We start from the raw sequence: 22,125 nt of genomic DNA, 5'->3' as shown, positions 1-22,125 counted from the left end.
CAGGCAGCGGCTGGGGGCTCCATCCCACAGAGAGGACGGGGGCCTCTGCAGCCTCTTACCCCTGCCCCAACTGGCTGAAGCCTCCAGGGGCTACCAGAGCGGGTGTGGGCCAGGAGACCTCCCCTGCCCTCCCAGGTAGGCAGGGGCAGCGGGGAGGGCGAGGGCGGTGAGCAGCATCTCCCAGGTGCCCAGTCGGCTCAGAGGCCCTAGGCCGGGATCCCGGGCAGACAGGGCACCAAGATGGGGGGAACAGCAGCAGGCCCAGGGCAACAGGCGTGGAGCAATGGCACAAAGGATATTCCTGTCCCCACACCTGTAACCTAATCGTCTGCTTGTGTGACACCAGACATTGCCCTGGGATCATCCCCCTTTGTGCTGCTCTGACAGGTGTGCCCAGGATGGGGGCTGGGGTGAGGTAGAGGAGCAGGAACACAGGACACTTATCACGTTGGCTGTCCTAGAAGGCAGAGGGTGGCATCCTTCCCCAGGAGGTGAGAGGTGACATCTGGGGATGGACACAGCCCCTGTTCTGGAGTGACAACCTTCTGGGGTGGGTCCCAGCTTGCCACTCATGCCATGTGTGGTCAGGTCCTGTCCCCTCTCTGGACTTCTGTTTCCTCATTGTAAAATGCCAGGTTGCAGGGATGACAGGCGCTGTGAGTGGGGTGCTGGATGGGGCGGGGTTGATGGACACGGACATGCAGGGGGCAGGGAAATGAAGCCTGCAGTGGGCCTGGGCCCTGAGATTGTACTTCTGGACTCCAGCGGTCTTTAGATATGACTTTTTCATCTTGCAGATGGGAAACTGAGGCTCAGAGGGGCTGAGGGAGGGAGGGGGTCAGGCTTTTCATGCTACTCCAGGCCACTCCCCACACCCCACCCCATCTCCCCAGGCCACTGCCCTGGGCTCTCCAGCTCCTCCAGCTGGGCCTGGGCCCCTTCCCATCAGGCCTCAGGATGGACCCCTCTCAGCTCAGAGCTCCCTGGAGACGCACTGTGTGGCCCTGGCCTGGTGCTGGCTCTCTCTCTGTGGTCCAGGAAAGGCTCTAGAGGCCCCTGAGGGAAGTGGCAGTGAGATCCCAGCCTCCCGCCAGCCCAGAGTCAAAGTCTGGCACCAGGCCAAGGAAGCCCCACCCAGGGGCCGGCCCGGTCTTGGATGTTTCATTAAGAAGGGCGGCAGCGAGGCCGGGCAGAGCAGGGACGACCAGGAGGAAGGGCATCTTGGCAGGGTCTCAGGTACGGTGCTCTGCAGAAGCTGGGGATGGAGCAGGGAGCAGTCAGGGCCAGGGGTTGGCTCGGGGACTCCATGCTGTCGTCAGTCCAGGCAGGCCTGGCCACTCGTGGCCACGCGCAGAGAGTAGCTTTGTCTTCAAGGAGCTTCTCTGCCCGCCTGGGGAGAAAGGGGAAGGAAGAAGGGACTTTTCTTTGCCCCAAGCTAAGAAAGCAGAAGAGGGATGGGCCAAGGAGAGGCCTGGGGGTCCCTGTGGCCAGCCAGCACCCTTATTTCATCTGAGCTGGGTTGTCGTCCCTCCTCTCCCTGAGGTTACTGTACATCCTTTACGGGAGCCACGGGCTCCAGCTGAGGGCCCAGCCGGCCCAGGAGGGAAGGCACCCTCATCCCTGGCGGTGGGGGCTGTCAAGAATCCCCTAGTAGGACCACTTATTTCCTGGGGACCCACCACACATGCCCACTGCTGGTGCGTGAGTACACAGCAGGTGATTCCAAGCGACTGTGTTCTTGGTCGTGGACTCTGCCAGGGTCCAGGAAGGAGGGACTAGCCAGACCCGCCCTGCCTCATGGAGGAACTGATATCAGAGGTACTTTGCTGGCATCAGGGAGCCAGTGACACAGACTTTCCATGTGGTTGGCTCAGTTCACAGGCCAAGGGTTGGTCCCCAGCTCCCCACAACCCCCATGGAAGAGAGGGAGCTGCTGCTGGGAGTTGGGGAGACCTTGTGGAAGTCCAGAGCAAGGCTACACGGTGGTGGGGAGGGCAGAGTGGGGAGGTCAGATTAGAGACCCTAAGATATTGGGACCTGTGGGGCCTTCGATGTGGCCCTATGACCTCCATCTCCTGACGACCTGATGCAGGGCCCCTGGGCCCTCAGACCACCATGTTCACCTCTGTTACTTTTGCCAGCTCTGCATCCCTGCCCCTACCTGGGTCGCAAGGTGATGTCTCCGCCTCCCTGGTGTCCACATTGGGCAAAGGTCTCCCGGGGCTCCCACCCCAGCATCTCCTCCCCGAGAACCCCCTGGCACAGCCGTCCTTCACAGTCTTGTCTGAATAACTGGTTCGGAGCCCGCGTCACTGAGCCCTCATAGGTCTCGGCCTTGCGCCAAGCATTGGACACCTGAGTTCTCCCCACAGCACGACAGGGTAGCTCCAGATACCACCCCCATTTCACAGATGGGAAAAGTGAGCCACAGAGAGGCCAAGCAACCTGCCCACGGTCTCCCAGCTAATAAGCAGAGCTGTTGGGATTCAGACCTAGGTCTTTGGGCCCCCCACACATCATACTGGTTGCGTGCTCTTAGAAGGTGGGTGGTACAGGTGGGGAAACCGAGGCAGAAAGAATGAGAGAGTGAGCAGAGGTTGGGGGTGGGAGAAGAGCTGGGGCCTGTATCATCAGGTAGCTCGTCAGCAGGACCGGCCAGGGTGCAGAGGGCGGGGGCTCAGACAGCAGCTGATTCCTGATGATGCTTTGGAGCCAGCGGACCCAAGTGCCCATCCCGTGTGTCACTCTCCTCTGTTCCACACGACCCGGGCCTGGCTGCCTTCCATGCATCCGCATCAGTCCCGGCTGGCACGGTGCCCGGCACAGCACACTGGCCATCATCATCTTCATTATTCGTATTAGAGAATCCCCAGGCTCATGGCCTTGAGGGAAGGTGGCCGGTCCTAGGGGCCAGGGGAAACAGGCCCCTCCCTTGTCACGTCAAGTGACTTAGCGGCTCCCGGGGAGGTGGACGCAGGACCCCCAGACCAACCCGACACAGGAACCCCCTCATCTGTGTGTCCACAGTGGCTGCCCAGCTCCCTTGAGTTCACAGGCCCAGGGCCCCTCCGGACCCCCCAGCGGAAGGCCACCTTGGCTCCTCTGCTTACTTGGGTAGAGTCCAGCTCCCTGACCCCCAGCGGGTATCCCTTGGGGCCTTGGTCTAGAGTGACCACACTGCATGGGGCGATATTGTGTGATTTGGCCTCAGTGTTGCCAGGAGAGGCTGCTGGAATATTCCAACCAGAACTCCACCCCCGCAGAGCTCCTCACCCCTCACTGTGCCCAGAAGTGCACCATTCAAGTTACATGCCTTACATTTTTGTGGGTTCCGCAGAGACTGTTCAGAAAGTGCAAAGAACCTTGGGGAGGCGGGAGGGGGCGGTGTTGTTTGCCCTCAGCACCCAACAGCAGAGGTCTGGAGGGGAGAGGGGACTGAGGGAGGGAAGAGGGATAAATATTTGTTGAGTACTTGGTAAAAATAACCACAGCTGACCGTTACTGAGCTCTTACTGTGTGTACAATGGCTAATGCGTCACGCAGTACCATGTCATTTAATCCTTGGAACGACACCAAGTGCTACTAGCATCGCCACTTTCCAGGCAAGGAAGCTGAGCAGAGAGAAGGTGAATAACCTGCCCAAGGCCACACAGTCAGAAGAGGCAGAGAAGAGGGTCAAGCTCAGATGGTGGCTCTAGAAGCAGGCAGGGCTCTCGGCTCCTGCGTCTCAACACTGGCCAGCATCCTTCCTCCCCAGAGCGGGGGTCGAGCCTGGGGCTGCAAGGGGCTTTGACAATGTCCTCCTTTGGCTACACTGTCACCCTGTCTGGGGGACATGATGTCCGCCCTGTGCCCAAGACAACTGCCCAGTTTCTCCTGATCAGAGCAGGAGGTCTGTGGGATCAGCTTGGCCCCCATCATGCTTATGGGGACGGTGCAGGGTTCCAGCCAGGCTCTCGGCACAGAGAGCCCATCAGCCTGGGCCATCCTGTTGGCTGGAGCAGCTTGGCCCTCAGTGCCGTGGAGCCCTCCAGAGATCTCAGGGCCATGGCGGCAGTAGCCATTTAACAGTAGCTGGCTGTCTTAGGTGCACTGATGCCCAGCCCTGGGCTCAGAACTGGGTGGCATGGTCTCATGCTTTTTAAAAAATTTTTTATTTATATGTTTTTCTTGAAAAAAAAGGTTTTTTAATTGAAGTACTGAGGATTGAACCTAGGACCATCGTGCATGCTAAGCACACACTCTACCACTGAGCTATACCCAAGCCCCAACTCCCACCATGGTCTCATTCTCGATAAACATTCTATCAGCTGGTAGGTGGAAGAGCGACCCTAACGGATGAGAAGATCAGTGCACTAAGACCCAAATTATGAGTTAAGTAGGCAAAGAGGGACCCTACTCCCCAGTCTAGTGGGAGAGGAAAGAGAAGGACAAGGCCAGGGAGGTGGACAAAGTGAAACCCAGTATTTATCACAAGATATGACACAGTACGATGGGGAGCAGAGCCAAGGGGCCCCTGTGAGAATGTGTGAGGGAGTAATCAGGGTGGGCTGCCTGAAGGAGGCATCAGCCAAGGAGAGACCTGAAGGGAAGGAGTCAGAGGAGGAGGGAAGGGTCTCCATGGGTCCTTGGCACCAGGCCAAGGAGTGAGTTTGTCAGAGTGCAGCCTCTGATGAGCTTCAAGTAAACAGGCAGGGGCCCGGGGGAACATCAGGGCCTCTATCCTGCCTGCCAGCCCTGGATTCTGACAGTGTGGAGGTCTGACTGCCCCCTCCACCCCTCACCCACAACCGTTCCCTGCTTCTCCAACGCTGTGGCCGGTGGGGCTGGGGCGGGCAGCAGGGCCTCTGGGAGGCTGGCGTTCTTCTTTCCCTGTCTTTCTGGGGAGCTGGGGCACAGGGAAAGCCCTCTGAACCACCACCACCAGCCTGGCCTTCCTGTGCAGGGCCCCAGGCTCAGGGCCCTGGGAGACAGAGCATTCTGTGTCTGGAATGCCCCAAAGCGGTGGCTGCCGTGGTGGCTGGGGGACTGTCCCTCCACTTGTCGAACTCCCCCTGGTCACTCCGCTCAGGCCTGCCCGGGGAAGGGCTGTCTGTCTCCAGGAGGGGCATTGGAGTAGGGTGGGGGCCATGGCTTAGGGCTAATTTCTGTGTGGCCGGTAAAAGTGTGACCGCCTGGCTGCCTACCCACTCTCAGGGGCCATGGAGTAGCTGTCCCTAAGCCCATACCCAGTCCCGTGGCTGCCTTGGGGTCCAGGGCCCTCCTGCCCACTGGCTAAGAAGAGTGGTCTGTAGGTCTGTCAGTGGGCATCTAAGTGTGTCCCATGTGTGTGTGTGTCTGGGTGGGGCAGCCCTGGTCCCTGAGGTTACATGTGAGTCCCTGTGGGGGTGTCTGTGGGCCCACACGGGTGCAGGCAGGGGTGGGGGGGGGGCCATGGAGCTGGGGGCATCCCAGCCCACCCTTCTCCCGCCCTGCAGGATGGACCCCTTCACAGACACACTGCAGCGGCTGCGGGAAGCCTTTGGCTCGGGGCGGACGCGGCCGGCCGAGTTCCGGGCTGCCCAGCTGAAGGGCCTGGGCCGCTTCCTGCGAGAGAACAAGCAGCTTCTGCAGGAGGCACTGGCGCAGGACCTGCACAAGGTGGGTGGGGAGGCAGGCAGGGTGGGAGGAGGAGGGCAGAGGTGGGGAGGCTGGGACAGGGGAGATGGGGTCAGCTACATCCTCCATGGAGGGGAACTGAAGTCCATCAAACCCACGTCCTTTCCTGCGCCATAACCCACTCTTCTGCTTTCACCCATTCACGCATTTCCTCATTCATTCCACAACTATTTTTTGAGCACCTATTATGGGCTAAGTACTATTCTAGGTTCTGGGATACAACAAATCAAAGTCTCTGTGCCCAGGGAGCTAGCCTTCTGGGGAGAGGCACAATTCGACGGTAAATATATAATTACAGAGCATGTTGGGTGGTAATAAATGCTGTGGAGAGACACTCCTGGTGTGAGGTGGTGAGAGAGGGCCAGGATCAGGGTGCTTTATGTGTGGGGGTCAGGAAAAGTTTCTTTGAGATGCTGGCATTTGAGCAGAGACATGAAGAAGGAGGGCAAAGGAGACAATGGGGAAAATGGCAGCAGGCACAGAATGTGCGAAGGCCCAGAGGCAGGAGGTGCTTGGCATGTTTGTGCTTGAGGAGCAGCAAGGAGGCCAGTGTGGCTGGAGGGGAGTTGAGGAGGCAGAGATAAACAAAAGTTGTGGTCCAGGGAGGCGAAGCACACCACTAGGGTTTCATGTGTGTGGAGGACTTCCGCTTTACTAGGTACTGTGGGCATCATGGCCTCTGTCCAAACCCTGGAGGCCTGGGGGCTCAGCCCCTCCCATTTCCAGCAGCAGCTATGGCAGGACCCCAAGAAATACACTTCTTTCCCCTGCCCTTCCAGTGGGCCTGCTTGCTCCACCCAGGTCCTGACAGAGCTGCTGGCGCTGGCAGGCCTGGGAGTCCCTCTGCAACCACTTTGGCATCCATCTGATTTGCAGGTCCCCTACAAGTGTCCACCTGTCCCGAGAGCAGTCATGGACTTTGAGATTAGTGTCTCATGGCCTCTGGGGTCACGGATCAGGGAACCCCATTCTATGGGGACAGCAAAAGCTGCCTACAAGGACTTGTCCTGAGGACATGGTCTCCTACTGACACCTACTCCCTTTCTCAGCATCCTCAAACCTTCAATTTACCACCATGCTCCAGGACTGTAGCTCCAGGGGAGACCAGCCTCCCTCATCAGCCGTTCCTGGAATCATCTGTTGTCCCTTTATGAAACCAGGATGCCAGACCATACGCTCCCTGGCTCTCCCGCACCTAAGGGGCCTGGATTTGCCTCCCTGTGGGGAGTGCCCATTCACTGGGCTTGGTCCAGGACAAAGGAGGCTCACACCCCCTACCCCTGCTCTCGTTGGGCTCCCTGGGGACTGGCACCCCCAGTGAGCCTCTGTCCCACCCAGCAGCTGGCCTGGTTTGCTGGCCTCTATGACATCTGACCCCACTGTTTATCTGGTCCATTTTCTCCCTCCGGCTCAGGTTCCACCTCCTGCCTCCCAACCCTCAAAGAGCCAGGAGGCTGGGCCCCACAAAGGGAGCAGCAGCCCAGAAAATCCAATCCAGTCCCTCTCTCTGCTCTGGTCCCTCCCTCTGGTCTCAGCAACTGCCCTGCCTGACAGGCAAGAGCCCTGTCACTTAACCCCCACCAGCCCTTCCAGGTGGCAGTGGTCACACCCAGTCACCCCCAGAGGAGTCTCAGAGAGGGCACATTCTTGTCTCTGGGTACACAGCCCTGGCTCAAAACAGCCTACTCTTCTAAACTCATGGCATTCAGTGGGGTCCAGATCGTCCCTTAACCAGGCCTAAACCTCACTCAGGTCACAGGAGACCTGGCTGGGCAGGAGTGTAGGCTGTGGACACAGGCACAGTAGAAGGCAAGCCCGGAGCAGGCTCAGCTCCTAGAGGCGCTAGTGGCTGTGGCTTCTTCCCCCAAGGTCCCCAGGCCCTCCCCAGCCAGGGCTCAGCTTGGGCAACCCTGGGCCCATCGTCCTCTCCTCTAGCAGGAAGAGCTTGCACTATAATGACTGGGTCTCAGGCATCAGGACAGCCTGGCCCTGGTGTCTCAGGCCATGGGCCTCCAGCTGCCTGCAGTTCACAGGCTGGGTCTCTCCTCCCTCGTGGGGGCGTGGGGGCGGGGCCAGCATGCTGGTCAGGCCGTCAGAGATCAGGACAATGTCCCTATTGATTTTTGCCTCTTTCTCATTCCTGCCCTTGAAATCTGCCCTGGTTCCCAAGGCTATGGGAATTGATGGCATTTACCCAGTGACACCTGTCCTCAGTGTCCCCAACAGACTGATAGCCACACAGCAGGCCACAGAAGGCCACACAGACAGTCCTGTTAAAACTTAAGTTAGATCCTGTCCCTGCTCTGCTCAACAGTCCTCACCCTGGCTGCTGGGCCTCATCACTTCACCCACTCTTCTCTGTGTTAATCAGGAACATAGCAAGCCTGCATCCACCTCAGGGCCTTTGCACATGCCATTCCATCTGCCCTGAATATTCTGCCTCCAAGTATCCACGGGCTCTCTCCCTCTGTTTCTTCACTGCTCAAATGTCACCCCATCCCAGATGCTGGCACTGACCATCTTGTATAAAATGGAGCAAAGACACACATATGTGCACACATGCATACACACGTGTGCTCACACACATGCACACACATACTCCAGCAGTCTCTATTCCCCTTAGTCTGTTTCATCTTCCCACTGCACTCGTCACGTCCCAATCCAGTAGTCAGTGTTCTCACTATCATGTTAACTGTCCCCCCTACATCAGCTCCACGGGGCAGATTTTCTGTCCCAGCCCAAGAATGGCACCTGCGCACTGGAAGCACTCAGTAAACGTGGAGTGAATGAATGAGTGAATAAGACAGGCCTTGCCTGGAGGAGGCTATGCTTTCCCCAGGGCTCTGCCATGTGCTGAGCCTGGGTCTCTGAGCCCTGCCCTGCCCGTCCGCCTCCCCTGCAGTCAGTCTTCGAGTCTGAGGTATCTGAGATCAGCATCAGCCAGAGCGAGATTGACTCGGCCCTTAGGAACCTGCGGGCCTGGATGAAGGATGAGAAAGTGTCCAAGAACCTGGTGAGCAGGCCTGGGGCTCAGGGCAGCAGGCAGCCTCTCTGGGTGGCGGGTGGCGCTGAGTGGCTGGGGGTCTTGTCACCTCACCGTTCACCACCGCACTGGCCCCGGCCCAGGCCACGCAGCTGGACTCGGCCTTCATCCGAAAGGAGCCCTTTGGCCTGGTGCTCATTGTCGCCCCCTGGAACTACCCCGTGAACCTGATCCTGGTGCCGCTGGTGGGCGCCCTCGCCGCAGGTGAGAGGGAGCCTCCACCTTTCCACCCCTGCCTGTCCCCCTAGCCTCGAGGGCTCACAGCCGCCCAGAGCCAGGGAGCACGGGTGAGAAGGCCTGGCTCCCATCTGGCCCACTGCCCCTGGGCTGTGTGGCCTTGGGGCCTGAAGGTGGAGTGAGGCTAGCACCTGCTCTGCAGGTGTGAGGACTGGGTGGAGATGGTACTAGCTACACCTGTCCCAGCTCTCGCCCCACCTGGTCCTGCAGGGAACTGCGTGGTGCTGAAGCCCTCGGAAGTCAGCAAGAGCACGGAGAAGGTCCTGGCCGAGGTGCTGCCCCGATACCTGGACCAGGTGAGCAGGGCCAGGCAGGGCCAGGCAGGCCCCCTGGGCCAGGCAGCCCTTCGCATGGTCCTTCGAGCAGGACCTGAGTTCCAACCTCAGTCCTGCCTCCTCTGGGTTGTGTGGCCTTGGCCAGGTCACCGCCCCTCTCAGCCTGTTTCCCTCTGAGTAAAACAGAGGAGTGGAGCCTGTTCCCAGGGGGCCCCTGTCTGTCTCTGGCCAGCCCTCCAGGCCCAGCCCTGAACTCAGCCCCAAACCCAACCCCATTCCCCACCTCTGCCCATACAACCTGGAGGCCTGGCAGGCAGACAGGCAGGCAGGCCACACGCTGGGTTCTCAGGCTGGGGTCCAGAGGGAGCCCTCCCCTGCCATCTACCTTGCAGAGCTGCTTTGCCGTGGTGCTGGGCGGGCCCCAGGAGATGGGGCAGCTGCTGGAGCACAAGTTCGACTACATCTTCTTCACAGGTGAGGAGCCGGCTGCGGGTGACTGGTTTTGGGGGGCATGTGGGATGCGAGGGGTGAGAGGCCTGAGCCAAGCCCCACCTTCAGGGGTCTTGTCCCCAACTCTGAGAAAGGCCACCAGCCAGCCAGCCAGCCAAGGGGGACACCAGGCAGTGCTCTCAGGACCCAGGGCCAGCACCCTCCACTCTTCTCAAGCAGCCTGGGTAGCAGCCCCGGTTCCCTGGGGACCCTCGGGAAGGCTAGGTTCCATCCCACCAATCACAATCTCACATGTCATAGCATCTGCCCTTGCTGAGTCCACACTGTGCCAGGACCTCATTCGCCACCCCACTGCCCCACAACCCTATACACAATCCCACAGCCCTTCCGGAAGGCTGCACAGATGGGAGTTTGGAAGCTCAAGTGACAGAGACGTAGTGCCCACCCCTTTAGCCAGGATTGGGGCAGGCTGGATTTCGCTCCCAGGCCCTTGGTCAGAAGGGGTCTCAGAGGTCACCTGCCATCACCCTGGCATGTGCCCATGTGGCCCAGACACCACCTAGCTTTAAGTGACCAGGATGGAGTTTCCAGAGGAGATGAAAGGGTGGAGGAGGCAGACGGCCACTCTACCTGGCCAGGCCCTCGAGGGGAGAGGAGCAGAGACGGCAAACAGCAGCGCTAAGCCCTTCTGTTGACCTGTCTCCTGCGTGGCACACCTCGTCCACGTCAGAGCAGGGGACATGCCATCTCTGCCTTTCTCCTCCCCAGACCCTGCCGTGAACCCAGCACAAGGCCTGCTGGCCGCCACCTTGGCCAGCAGGGAAGGCGACTGTAGGATCAGAGGGGCAGGGTCCTCAGCAGGTGGCAGGGCTGCAAGATTATGTCAGCAAGAGAGATCCAAATGTGACCCAGCCAGAGAGGGACTCTGGCCTTGGGCGATAGGAGTCGCCATCAGAGGCGAGTGGAGGGGAGGAGTACTGAGGGGCATGTTAGAAAGAGTCGCCTGCAGGCCTGAGCCCTGATTAGAAGCCGGAAGACAGGGTAGGAGGCTGGGGCTCCTGGGTCTCCAGCCAGGCGGTCAGGAGAGGGAGCCGGGGCCTGGCCTGCAGCTGTGTGCAGGGCTCCGTGGGATCCTCTCTGTGTGGGGCTGGTCTTGGGGGATGACACGTGGAAGGTCCTGGTGCAGCAGCAATTAGCCAGGAGAGGCCAGGTGAGGGTGACGCCCACCTGGTGGGCAGGGAGTGAACCCCCCTGGAGAGGCCCCAGCCCCAACCCTGAGGCCATCCCCCCTGATTCAAGTGACCTAGGCCCACTCTGGTTTCCTTCCACACCCAGGGAGCCCTCAAGTCGGCAAGACCGTCATGGCTGCTGCCGCCAAGCACCTGACGCCCATCACGCTGGAGCTGGGGGGCAAGAACCCCTGCTATGTGGACGACAACTGCGACCCCCAGACCGTAGCCAACCGCGTGGCCTGGTTCCGCTATTTCAACACTGGCCAGACCTGCGTAGCCCCCGACTACGTCCTGTGCAGCCCTGAAATGCAGGCGAGGCTGCTGCCCGCCCTGCAGAGCTCCATCACCCGTTTCTATGGCGAAGACCCCCAGAGCTCCCCGGATCTGGGCCGCATCATCAACCACAAACATTTCCAGCGGCTCCGGGGCCTGCTGAGCTGTGGCCGCGTGGCCATCGGTGGCCAGAGTGATGAGAGCGAGCGCTACATCGGTGAGTCCCGCCCTCCCTGCCACTGTGTCCTCCACCCCAGCTCAGGCCCTTCCACGCTGGAGGCCACAGCCGGGCTTTGAGTCTGGGCCCCACCTGAAGCCTTGGGCCCTGAGGCTCCCTCGACCCCACTGCTGGAGCCCAGCCTGATCCACGGCTCCGGTGCCACAATTCCATGACACTCGTGTTCCGTGTTGCTGTGGTCTGAGCCTGTGACCCGACTCCACCCTCTGGCCCAGGCTCTGGATTCTCCAAGCTCAGACCCCAGGGTTCCCAGTTCCCGAGAGCTCACATTCCAATCTTCCACCCATGATCTGCTGCTCCACGGGGCCATGACCCCGGTCCTGTGAGCCCACAATTCCCGGTTCTGAACTCCAACAGCCTGTGCTGAGCATCCTCTACACTGTGAGCAAAGCAGCCCCAGCCTCCCGGGCCGAACGGCTCAGAGGGTGATGCTGCTGCCCGACGGGCTGGGACCTGGGACCTCAGACCCCAGGGATCCAAGATCTGGTCACCCTCTGACTGTAAGACCGAGGCTGAGTGGTTCTTGGGGCCCCACAGACCCTGGTCAGGCTGGGGAACTCCTCACGGTCACTTCTCAGGGCTGTGGGGAGGCTCTCCTCCCTAGAACATCCCCGAGCCTGGAGCCCTGGGTCCCTGGGCCCTGTCTGAAGCCCCACCCCTGGGGCTGAGCCATCCCCTGTGCCCGGGCAGCCCCCACGGTGCTGGTAGACGTGCAGGAGACAGAGCCAGTGATGCAGGAGGAGATCTTCGGGCCCATCCTGCCCATCATGAACGTGAGGGGCCTGGACGAGGCCATCGACTTCATCAACCGTCGGGAGAAGCCCCTGGCCCTGTACGCCTTCTCCAACAGCAACCAGGTGGGCTGGACAGAGGTGGTGGCAGGTGCCAGCAGTGGATGGTGGAGTCAGGTCAGCAGAGGGGAAGGTGGCTTCAAGACCTCCAGGGCCAGAGTGGACCAAAGGGCCTGGCAGGAGGATAGGGGGTCCATGTCCTTTGGGGGCAGTCACAGAGTTCTAGGTGGCACTCCTGGCTCTGTCCCTCTTCTTTCTCCTAGGAACAGCAGGGCCTCCCCTCCAATTGAGGCCACATTCTCCTGGGCCTTTAGTGGGCAGCTCCCCAGGTCTTCTCTGGGGTCCAGCGTCCCCCATATGTCAGCCCCTGTCTCCATTCTTCCTCATCGTCTCGGCCTAGTGCTGCAATGTCCCCTTTCAGTGTCTGGCTCATGGAAGGCACACACAGGTGGGACGCAATGACTAGGGGAGAATGAATGACTGGAACATGCAGGCACAAGAATGAGCCCTGGTCCCCAACCCCTCCCTGGGGGCCCCTGCCCTACTCAAGCCCCTTGGGGGCAGCCTGGGAGACTCACAGGCAGGCGCACTGGCAGGCGTCCCCAGCTCAGGACACCCTCCCCCTCACCCACACTCGAGATCCCTCAGAGCCTGGACAATGCTGTTTTTAAATAAATGTTTTATTTCTGAATAATTTTAGATTTATAGAAAGGTTGCAAAGATAGTCCAGGGAGTTCCCATATACCCGTTTCCCCCACTTAGGGGCCTTTATGTTGGTCAAAACTAGGAAACTGACATTGGTACATTACTGTTAACCACACTCCAGACTTGATCTGGATTTCGCCAGCTTTTCTTTCCGCCACTGGATCCAAGCCAGAGTCCCACGAAGCAGTTAGTTGTCATGGTTTCTCTGGTCTTCTGGTGATCTCTCAGTTTGAGGAGTGCTGGCCAGCTCTGCTGCAGAATGTCCCCGGGCTCAGTGGTCTGCTGTTCCTCTCACAGCACAGGGCCGAGGGCCCGTCTATGCCCACACATCAGGGGTCCATGAGATCCCAAGATCACTGATGAAGTTGACCTTCGTCACTAGCCAAGGTGATGTCTCGCATGCATCTCCATCAAGGAGTGACGATTTCCCCCTTTCCTTATTCTGTTCCTTGGGAAGAAGTCACTAAGTCCAGCCCACTTTCATGGGAGGGGGTGTACTTAAGCTCTTCCTGCTGAAGGGGGACTATGTACATGTATCACCTGGAATCTGGAGGGCTCTTGATTTACTTTATATCAGCATGGACTCTATCTGCTATATCCTCCAGGTTACAAGCCGGTACCACCTTATTTGTTTCCTTGTCAAGTTGTCCCAGCTTCGGGCATGGGAGCTGCTATGTCCCCAATACCTGCCCATCCTTTTGTCTTATTTTTTATTATTATTATTCTATTTGAAGGAGGGTAATTAGGTTTATTTATTTAATGGAGGTACTGGGGATTGAACCCAGGACCTCGTGCTTGCTAATCACACCCTCTACCACTGAGTTACACCCTCCTACCTTTTGTCTTCTGACCACTGCCTTCCTTTCTGGAAGCTACTTGGGGCTCATGTGGGATTTTCCCTACCTCACCCTAGAATCAGCCATTCCTCCAAGGAGCCCTGGTTTATCCGGATAACGTTAACTTTAGAAAATGCTACACAGGTGTTTTGGAAGGGGAGGGGGTCATCAGCAGAGTGGCTTTCAAGCTTTTTGACTGCCCAGCACTGTTCCCAGGACACAGAGTGACACTTGAGACACACGTCTCATCTCACATGACCTGCCCTGACTCCTCACGAAGCACTGATGCCTCCTACTCCATCTTCTGTTGTCGTTACCGCTGGTCTCAAAGGAATTTCTGAGTCTGCTGGTGGCGGGTCCACTCCACCTACTAGTGGACAAACCCTGACCGAGCTGTAACCTGAGGGTCACACTTTGTAACTAACTACAGCCAAAGTTTTGTGCTCCTTGTTTTGGAGACGACTCTTTAGTGTCTACTAATTTTTTTTCCCTCTCATTCTTCAAATACACCTATAGACTGAAGAGGAAGAGCCTTCATTAAGTCAAGCAAGGGCCAAGTTCATGTTTCTAAAATACAAATCTTAACATCCTCCTGTGCTGCACACCACATGGGCCCCCGGCTGTCTCCCTGTCCCTCGGCCTCCCCACCTGCCCATCACTCTGCCTGAACACCTCCTGCCCTCCCACCTGAGACTCAGCAGACACATCACCTCCCTCCCCTGGGACACCTCCCTGACTACACACACCTCACCCAGCACTCTCCATGTCCCCAGGAGGATGCTGGGTTTCCCGCCTCTCCCTCAGGCCTGAGTCTGTGTTCGCAGAAGCCCTGTGCGGGGCCACACCCAAGATGCTCAAGAAACATGTTTGGGTGGGGAGAGCGTGGCAGGCTGCGACAAAACCATGCCCAACCTGTCCCATCACCCCCTTCAGCTCACACAGTGGGGTGGCCTCAGACCCTGTAGTGGGTCCCGAGGGACACCAGGCAGAGCCCTGGGGACCCGGCAGCTGGTGGGCTTCGTGCTGCTCTACCACAAGCTTCATTGCTGCTTCTCCCCCAGGTGGTCAAGCGGGTCCTGGCACAGACCAGCAGCGGGGGCTTCTGTGGAAACGATGGCTTCATGCACATGACCCTCAGCAGCCTGCCTTTCGGAGGAGTAGGTAGGTGCCGCCTCTCACTGTGACCTGACTGAATAGCACCCCAGCTCCTCTACCCTGCTCCTCTCTGCAGGTCTGAAGTGGACCTTCCGTACCTGTCTCTGTGTTTACATACGTAGGTGGACCTACCAATACATAATTTAGGTTTTTAAAAACATCACTGTGAAGTGATCACTGTCCACTGTGCCACTACGGCTTTTCTCCTCGACAGCAGGCCTGTCAGCCTTGCGTGTCCCCTTTCCTCCACAAGGAAGCCACACGCTGCTCCTCTAACCCCTCCTGTGTCCCCTCCGTCCCATGCTTGGCATGTCACACCCCATGGGGATGGGGACTGCTGCCAGCTCCCCTGATGTTGACGGAGGCCTGGGCAGAAGAGATGCCCCCTCCCCTAGGCCCCAGCAGCCCCATTACTGCTGCGAAGTCCTGGCCTCTGAGGCTGGTCCCAGCAAGCCCGATGGCTGTGTGATGTGGGCAGCCACCTCCCCTCTCTGAGCCCAGCTCCTCCTCCTCAGGGGATGAGAGGGCCTGAGACTGGATGTCCCACCACCTGCCAAACTTGGCACCAAAGTAAGTGACTAGCAGGTCCCAGCAAGCTTCCGTTGGGCCTGGATGCCCCCTGGGAAGCAGCCAGGGCCACAGGAGCGCACGGCAGGCTGACATCAATGCCGGTGCAGTGCAGGCCCCAAGGGCTGGGCATCGCTGCTGTTCCCGGTTCTGGAACCCCCTTCCTCCGCCCATCTGGTTGCCTCATCTCCAGTCCCAGCCCCTCCTCCTCAGGGTAGTGTGGGGGTCTATCTGGGGCTAGATCTGATCCTGCTACTCCCCTGACAGAAACCTCCCATAGCTGCCAGGCCCCTGACTCAGTCTCCTGAGGTCAGCCCTTCCTGCTGGGAGTCCTGCCCCAGCCTCCTTTCCCACTTTCCTGTCTGCTGCCCCTGCCACACTGAGCCCTGCCTTCCGTGGTCCTGACACACAGATCACCCCCTCCAAGGCTCTCTGAGTTTTCCCCATACATCCACTTTATCTGGTCAGCTCTACATCCCTCAGGCCTCACTCACTCCAGGAAGCCCTCCCTGATTACCCCTGCTTCCACCAGGCTGGGTCCCCTGGAATTCCCAGTGCAGAAGCTGCCTGGTCCTTGATGGCCTCCCCACCGAGACATTATATACTCCTAACAACACAGCACTTACTGTATCCATGGCTCAGAACACTCGCCCAATCCCCACAACTCTAGGAGGTGGGTGCCACTGTCACCCCATGTCGTAGAGGAGACCAAGATGAAGTCACTTGCCTAAGGTGACACAGCTACTTCAGAGCTAGGATTCAACCCTGAGCAGTGGCCCCGGAATCCACTTTTTTTGTTTTCAAACGGAGGTACTGGGTATTGAACCCAGGACCTCGTGCATGCTAAGCATACACTCCACCACTGAGCTCTAACCTCCCCGACCCCCAAATCCACCCTTGACCACTGCCTACCCATCTTGCCCACCACCTGGCATCCCCAAAATTTATTTGAGTGGGTGCCGGTGCCAGACTCGGGGCTAAGCCCTTTACCCACAGCACCTCGTGGTTAGGCCACTTGACAGATGGGGAGACCAAGGTTTGGTGGGTAAAGTAGCCCACTCAGGCCATCCTGTGTGACTGGCAGAGCTCAGGTCTGTCTGACAGCCCCTCAGCTGGCCACCGGGAACCTGACTGCCATGTTCCCTGCCACTGTACAGGTGCCAGTGGGATGGGTAGCTACCATGGCAAGTTCTCTTTCGACACCTTCTCCCACCACCGTGCCTGCTTGCTGCGCCGCCCTGGGCTGGAGAAGATCTACGCCATCCGCTACCCACCCCACTCTCCACGCAACCTGAGGCTGCTGCTCCTGGCCATGGAGGCCCGCGGGTGCAGCTGCACGCTGCTCTGAGCCCACCTCAGGCGCTGGGGCACCGAGTGTCCTTCCCAGCTCACGTCTATGCGTTCTCCGCTGCCGCAGCCACCTGGTGAAGACCTGGCCCGGGGTCCACGACACAGAAGGAAAAGACCAGCCAGGGCTGTAGCCCAGATCAGTGCCTGCCCTCCTCCCTCCTGGGGTTTCTCTTGTCAGGCCCTCAGCTGCCCATCAGCTAGGATGGGCCGAGTTGCGGAAGTGCGGGAAACAGAGCAATAACCTGCCCCCCCCCACCCCGCTCCCCCACTGGCCACCGTGTCCTGGGAGAGGAGGGCAGATGTGAGCACCTCTGAGCTACCCCTCTTTCTGTGGAGGGTGCAGAAGGGGCCCTGGCATCTGGTCCATGCCACATTGTGGACCTCTGTGACCTGGGTGGTCCCTGCCCTCTCTAACCCTGTTTCTCTGGCGGTTGTCCGAAGTAGGTGACTGACAATACCTTCTGGGATCACTGTCAGGATTAAATTTCAGAGCTTAATTGCTGACTGCAAGCTCCAGGCGTCCTGTCTCCTCATTTGGGTGGGGAGGGGCTGCCTCCTTCTTTCTTCCCTCCTCTCCCTCCAGGTCAGGTGATGAGATGCCTGCAGTAGGATCTCCCTTCCCTTCAGCTCAGTCCTCTTAGGAACTCTGGACATGCTCCTGTCCCCCAAGTGGCCGACCCTGGGCCCCTTCCCCTGACCATGTCCCATGCTGGACCCATCCTCTTCCCTGTCCTCCTGCTCATTCTCCTGGGCCCTGATGCCATGGAGTGGTCCCCCATCCATTCAGCCGCCAAAACCAAACTCCCAGACCTCCTGGGGACACTCCCTTCTCACCTTCCAAATCCCATTGTGAGCAATTCCTGATAATTCTATAAGGCCACAGACCTTCCCCGATCCACACACTAGCTCTGCCCAAGGCCATCCATCACTACCCTCTTCCCCCAGGCCCAGCCCTTCTCCTCAGCGTACCCGCTGATTTTCCCAAAGCTCATTGGACCATGCCAGCCCTCAGTTGGCTCCGTCTGGCCCACAAGTCTGGATTGGTAACAGTCCTTGGGAGGCTCTGCCACAGTCCTGCCCGCTTCCCCGCACTCAGCCTATCCTCGTCCGCTTCTAAGGCACATGATGTGTCCTCCTTGGATGAACCTCTGCTTACACGCTGGGCATGTATGCCCTCTGGCCCTTCTTGTTCTCACCAACTCCTTCTCGCTGTCTGCTTGGACATCACCTCCTCCAGGGAGCCGTCCCTGATCACCTTCCACTCCCCCCAACACACAGGCGGCCTCAGAGGCCCTTCTCATTGTCCGCAGTCTCCAGGGTCCCTCTCCCACACAATTCACGCGTCTCCTCCGCCCGGGGTACTCGACCCGACCTGGAGCCACTTCCTTAAACGACGCATCGGATGTCCCGCCTCCAGGGGCTCGTGAATCCATACTTACCAGCCTATCCAATCCAACCCGGCGGCGCTCTACCTCGCTAGCCAATCGGAGAAAAGACTGTTTTGATCCCGCCTCTTTCGGCTGCGCCACCAGCCAATCAGACCACAGCATAAAGGGTACGCGAGGAAAAGGCGAAACCAGCCGGCCCAATGGCAGCGTCCCGGAATATTAGGCTCCGCCTCTCGGCGGACAGACCGCTCCTCACAGGAAGGAACGGCAGCGCTTCAAGGTGGGTGTTCAAGACTCAGCTGTTAAGGCCCGGCCTGGGCAGGGCAGTGTCGGGGGCGAGTGTGGGGCCCTCGCTGGCCCCGCTGGCTCCGCGCCCGGGCTTCCTCTCGGCCCGCTTGGGACCCGCGGCCTCTGTGTCCTTGAGCGTGCAGCGGTTGGACCGAGAAACCGGCACCTTCCGGGCGCATGCGCCGCCTGCGTCCGTAGGGTCAAAGGTGATGAGGAAGGTCGGGGAGGGTGCAGGATTGGGCGCCTGGCACTGAGGTCAGCGGTCAATAGAGATGAGCCCGCTAGAGGTCACAGGTCACGGGAGGGGCACTCGAGCTCTGGCTGAGTGCCAGGCTCTGAGCTAAACCCATGGCATCTTCGAACTCCCTTCATTCTCGTGACCTCCCATTTCACAGATGAGAGAACAGGCCCTAGGTCACCGGCAGGCTGGGAGACAGTTCCCGAAGGGCCTTGATGCTGAGGAAAGGAATTTGATCTTGAGGGTTATTTAAGCCTTTAAAGAGTTCCAGCAGGGGAGGGCTGAAGGTGTAGAGGGAGGGGTCTGGCCTGGGTTCACTTCTTGGTCCCACCCCCTTCGTGTGTGACTTAGGGCAAATCACTTCACATGACCGACCCAGCTGTGGCTTCTCATCTGTGCCTCCCTCGTGGGGTCGTCATGAGGACAAAGCGGCAGTGCATGTGACCCCAGCACAGTGCCTGGCTCAGTGAGCTCTCAGTAAATGCTGGTGGCGGTTGGCAGTGTTATCTGGGTCAGGTTGGAGGCTTTGAGGGGCTGCAGCTAGGAACAGGAAGGCCGTCTGCCCCTCTTGACAGGAATGGGGGTGAGCAGGGGACAAGATAACACAGTGACACTGGGATCAAAGTGCTAGAGTTCCTGGGGGTGTCAGTCTGGGACCCACCTGTGCCTGCCTCCCTTTTCATGCCCACAGATGCGCTGCCTGACCACACCCATGCTGCTTCGGGCCCTGGCCCAGGCTGCACGTGCAGGTAGGACCAAGGGAGCCTTTTCTGGGTATGGGCCCAGCCCCCGGCGTGAGGTCACATCTGCACAGCATAACCCCTCTCCTTGCAGGGCATCCCAGTGGCCGAAGCCTCCACAGCAGCGCGGTTGCAGCCACCTACAGTGAGTCCCAGGGCACCTCCAGCCTCCAGCTTTCTGATCATGGTCCTGCTAGAGGCAGGGGAGAAGGCCTGGGTTCTAGTCCTGGCTTTGCTGGGGCTCCCCTTCTCTGAGCCTCAGTTTCTACTCTGTAAAAAGAGGATAGTGATCAAGACTGAATATGATTCTTGGAGGCACAGTCTCATTGCAGGGGGCAGGGGGCCTTCTCTGTGGCTACACAGTGTGACCCAGATCCTCCCTGCGTGGGATAAAGAGGGACCTGCCAGGTGTGAGCCTTGGGTGCCTTTTCAACAGGATCCCAGCACCCAAGCCTCTTCCCACCCTCCTCAGCTACTGGCTTGGATGGCCACACAGACGCAGGGAGAAGCAGGCAAGGACTGCTCAGGGCCAGAGGGGTGCTTGCTGAGGCAGGGAACATTTGGTGAATGAACAGGCCCATCTGTTGTGCCTGGGAGGGCCAGGCCTCATGTCTCTGAACTGAATCTCTTGGGGAGGTCCTGTGTGGGGTCCCCAACCATGGCCTCTCTGACCACCTTCCCTGCAGAATATGTGAACATGCGGGAGCCCTCGATGGATATGAAGTCAGTGACCGACCGGGCAGCTCAGACCCTGCTGTGGACCGAGCTCATCCGAGGTAGGCCCTGGGGGGAGAGGGGAGGTAGGCTACTGTGGGTACAGATGTGTTAGGGAGGAGGGGCCCTTGCCAACCATGCCCATGCCGCCCACAGGCCTGGGCATGACCCTGAGCTACCTGTTCCGGGAGCCAGCCACCATCAACTACCCATTTGAGAAGGGCCCACTGAGCCCCCGCTTCCGTGGGGAGCACGCACTACGCCGTTACCCGTCAGGGGAGGAGCGCTGCATCGCCTGCAAGCTTTGCGAGGCTGTCTGCCCTGCCCAGGTGAGCCCCTGGCCCTAACTGATTGCCACCCCAGCCCCTGCCATTGGGAGAGGGAGGCCGTAAGCGTGAAGCAGGGCAGACCTGGGCTCAAACTCTGGGCCCCTGCTGGGTGTGTGTCCCTAGGAAAGTCCCTTTCCCACTCTGAGCCACTTCTCTCCGTGAATGGGAACGATGAGGCCTTGTTGCTAGAGCTGACTCAGAGGCGGTGAGTCAGGGGAGTGAAGCTTCCATCCCTGAGCAGGCCACGTGACACGTGAGGGTCCTGCCTTTGGAGGTCTGGTCAGGGGCGTGGAACCCAGGCAGTGAGCCACAAGGTGGCACCCGAAGGTCTCCACTTTTACGTAGACATAGTAGCAGTTTCTGGAGCCCTGCCTGTGTGCCCTTCAAGGGGCTGGACCCAAAGACACACGCCACAGCCGAGGCCCTCACTGCCCCTGGTTGCTGCTCCTTTGAGCCCTGGTGTTTGGTTCTGTCTTTATAGATGAGGACACTGAGGCACAAAGAGATGAGGCTACTAGCCAAAAGTCCTACTGTGAGTGGTGGGCATTACACTCCTGGAGACATCTCAGGGCCTTTGCCACCTCCCTTTGAGCTTCCAGCTGTGGGAGACCCCAGGCCACCCATTCCCCAGCTGGTGCAAGGCTGCACCCAGGAACTGAGAGTTAAGGACGAGTCTCTAGTCTCTGCCCCTCACTTACTGTGTGACTTTGGGCAACCCCTCAACCTCTCTTGAGTCTCAGTTTTCTCATTCATTAAATGGGGATAACTAGATGTAATCGAGAGGGTTGTTCAACTTACAACCAATAGTAATTGAGCATTTTTTATGGGCTGAGACCCCCTTGGGGCAAGTGCTATGGTGAACAAGGCAGGCAACAGCCCTCCCCTCGTGGAGCTTATTCTTGGGCAGAAGATGCCAGCAGTTAACAAACAAGAGAATGTCAGCTAGGGTGTGCCCTTGGAGGCCAACGAAAGCCGTGCCATGTTAGGAGAGGAGTCAGCAAAGGCATGTGCGGGCTGAGAGTGGATGACAGGGTCCGCTCTGTAGGCCCCCGGGGAACCAGTCCCCCAGGAGTGGGAATCTTGTGCCCAGGGGCTATTGTGGCTGGCAGGTGACAGTACCCTGCCCACCTCCCAGGCCATCACCATCGAGGCTGAGCCACGGGCCGATGGCAGCCGCCGGACCACGCGCTACGACATCGACATGACCAAGTGCATCTACTGCGGCTTCTGCCAGGAGGCCTGCCCCGTGGACGCCATCGTTGAGGTGAGTGGGCCCGGCGGTGGGGGAGGCCGGGGCGGGAGCTCCTCGCAGGGGTCCTGACGGGGCAGCTGCACCTGCTCCCCTACTCACAGGGCCCCAACTTCGAGTTCTCCACGGAGACGCACGAGGAACTGCTGTACAACAAGGAGAAGCTGCTCAACAACGGGGACAAGTGGGAGGCCGAGATCGCCGCCAACATCCAGGCTGACTACCTCTACCGCTGACTTGCCCGGCCGGCCGGCCCATGGCCCCTCCTGCCCAATAAAGAAGCTCTGATTCCCCCACTGCCTCTGTCATGAATCTGCCGTCCAGGTCGGGACCGTCCGCAGTCCAATCACGGCCTGTGGGTCCTTCCAT

At 59.2% G+C, this 22,125-nt stretch overlaps 2 protein-coding genes across 5 annotated transcripts; both read left to right on the top strand.

The window, feature by feature from the left end:
* ALDH3B1 (aldehyde dehydrogenase 3 family member B1) lies at positions 1-17,320 on the top strand. Of its 2 annotated transcripts, none has more exons than XM_031448177.2 (10): positions 1-135; positions 5,478-5,640; positions 8,561-8,671; positions 8,785-8,905; positions 9,149-9,234; positions 9,606-9,687; positions 10,999-11,385; positions 12,097-12,263; positions 14,800-14,899; positions 16,618-17,320. In XM_031448177.2, exons 2-10 carry the CDS (start codon positions 5,479-5,481, stop codon positions 16,806-16,808), a joined length of 1,407 nt encoding a protein of 468 aa, XP_031304037.2. In that variant the 5' UTR covers positions 1-135; position 5,478; the 3' UTR covers positions 16,809-17,320. The 2 variants fall into 2 exon arrangements, with proteins under 2 accessions (XP_031304037.2, XP_010996412.3); XM_010998110.3 differs by lacking the exon at positions 1-135 and adding an exon at positions 1,078-1,236.
* A 936-nt stretch (positions 17,321-18,256) lies between these two features.
* NDUFS8 (NADH:ubiquinone oxidoreductase core subunit S8) lies at positions 18,257-22,052 on the top strand. Of its 3 annotated transcripts, none has more exons than XM_031448180.2 (7): positions 18,257-18,478; positions 19,416-19,473; positions 19,559-19,609; positions 20,151-20,240; positions 20,335-20,507; positions 21,643-21,771; positions 21,861-22,052. In XM_031448180.2, exons 2-7 carry the CDS (start codon positions 19,416-19,418, stop codon positions 21,990-21,992), a joined length of 633 nt encoding a protein of 210 aa, XP_031304040.1. In that variant the 5' UTR covers positions 18,257-18,478; the 3' UTR covers positions 21,993-22,052. The 3 variants fall into 3 exon arrangements, with proteins under 3 accessions (XP_031304040.1, XP_064348128.1, XP_064348127.1); XM_064492057.1 differs by lacking the exon at positions 18,257-18,478 and adding an exon at positions 18,492-18,692; XM_064492058.1 differs by lacking the exons at positions 19,416-19,473; positions 19,559-19,609 and having other exon boundaries at positions 18,459-18,478.
* The last annotated feature ends 73 nt before the right edge of the window (positions 22,053-22,125 follow it).

Source organism: Camelus dromedarius, chromosome 12 (genome assembly GCF_036321535.1).
Source record: "Camelus dromedarius isolate mCamDro1 chromosome 12, mCamDro1.pat, whole genome shotgun sequence".
Classification (NCBI taxonomy): domain Eukaryota; kingdom Metazoa; phylum Chordata; class Mammalia; order Artiodactyla; family Camelidae; genus Camelus; species Camelus dromedarius.
The sequence above is the reverse complement of the archived record's forward strand: the minus strand, read 5'-3'. Positions and strand labels throughout refer to the sequence as shown.

Coding starts and splice junctions, on each gene's coding strand:
- ALDH3B1 (XM_031448177.2), top strand. CDS start 5,479: ATGGACCCCTTCACAGACACACTGCAGCGGCTGCGGGAAGCCTTTGGC. Junction 8,672..8,784: donor AGAAAGTGTCCAAGAACCTG/GTGAGCAGGCCT, acceptor GCCCCGGCCCAG/GCCACGCAGCTGGACTCGGC. Junction 14,900..16,617: donor CCTGCCTTTCGGAGGAGTAG/GTAGGTGCCGCC, acceptor GCCACTGTACAG/GTGCCAGTGGGATGGGTAGC.
- NDUFS8 (XM_031448180.2), top strand. CDS start 19,416: ATGCGCTGCCTGACCACACCCATGCTGCTTCGGGCCCTGGCCCAGGCT. Junction 19,610..20,150: donor CGCGGTTGCAGCCACCTACA/GTGAGTCCCAGG, acceptor CCTTCCCTGCAG/AATATGTGAACATGCGGGAG. Junction 20,241..20,334: donor GTGGACCGAGCTCATCCGAG/GTAGGCCCTGGG, acceptor TGCCGCCCACAG/GCCTGGGCATGACCCTGAGC.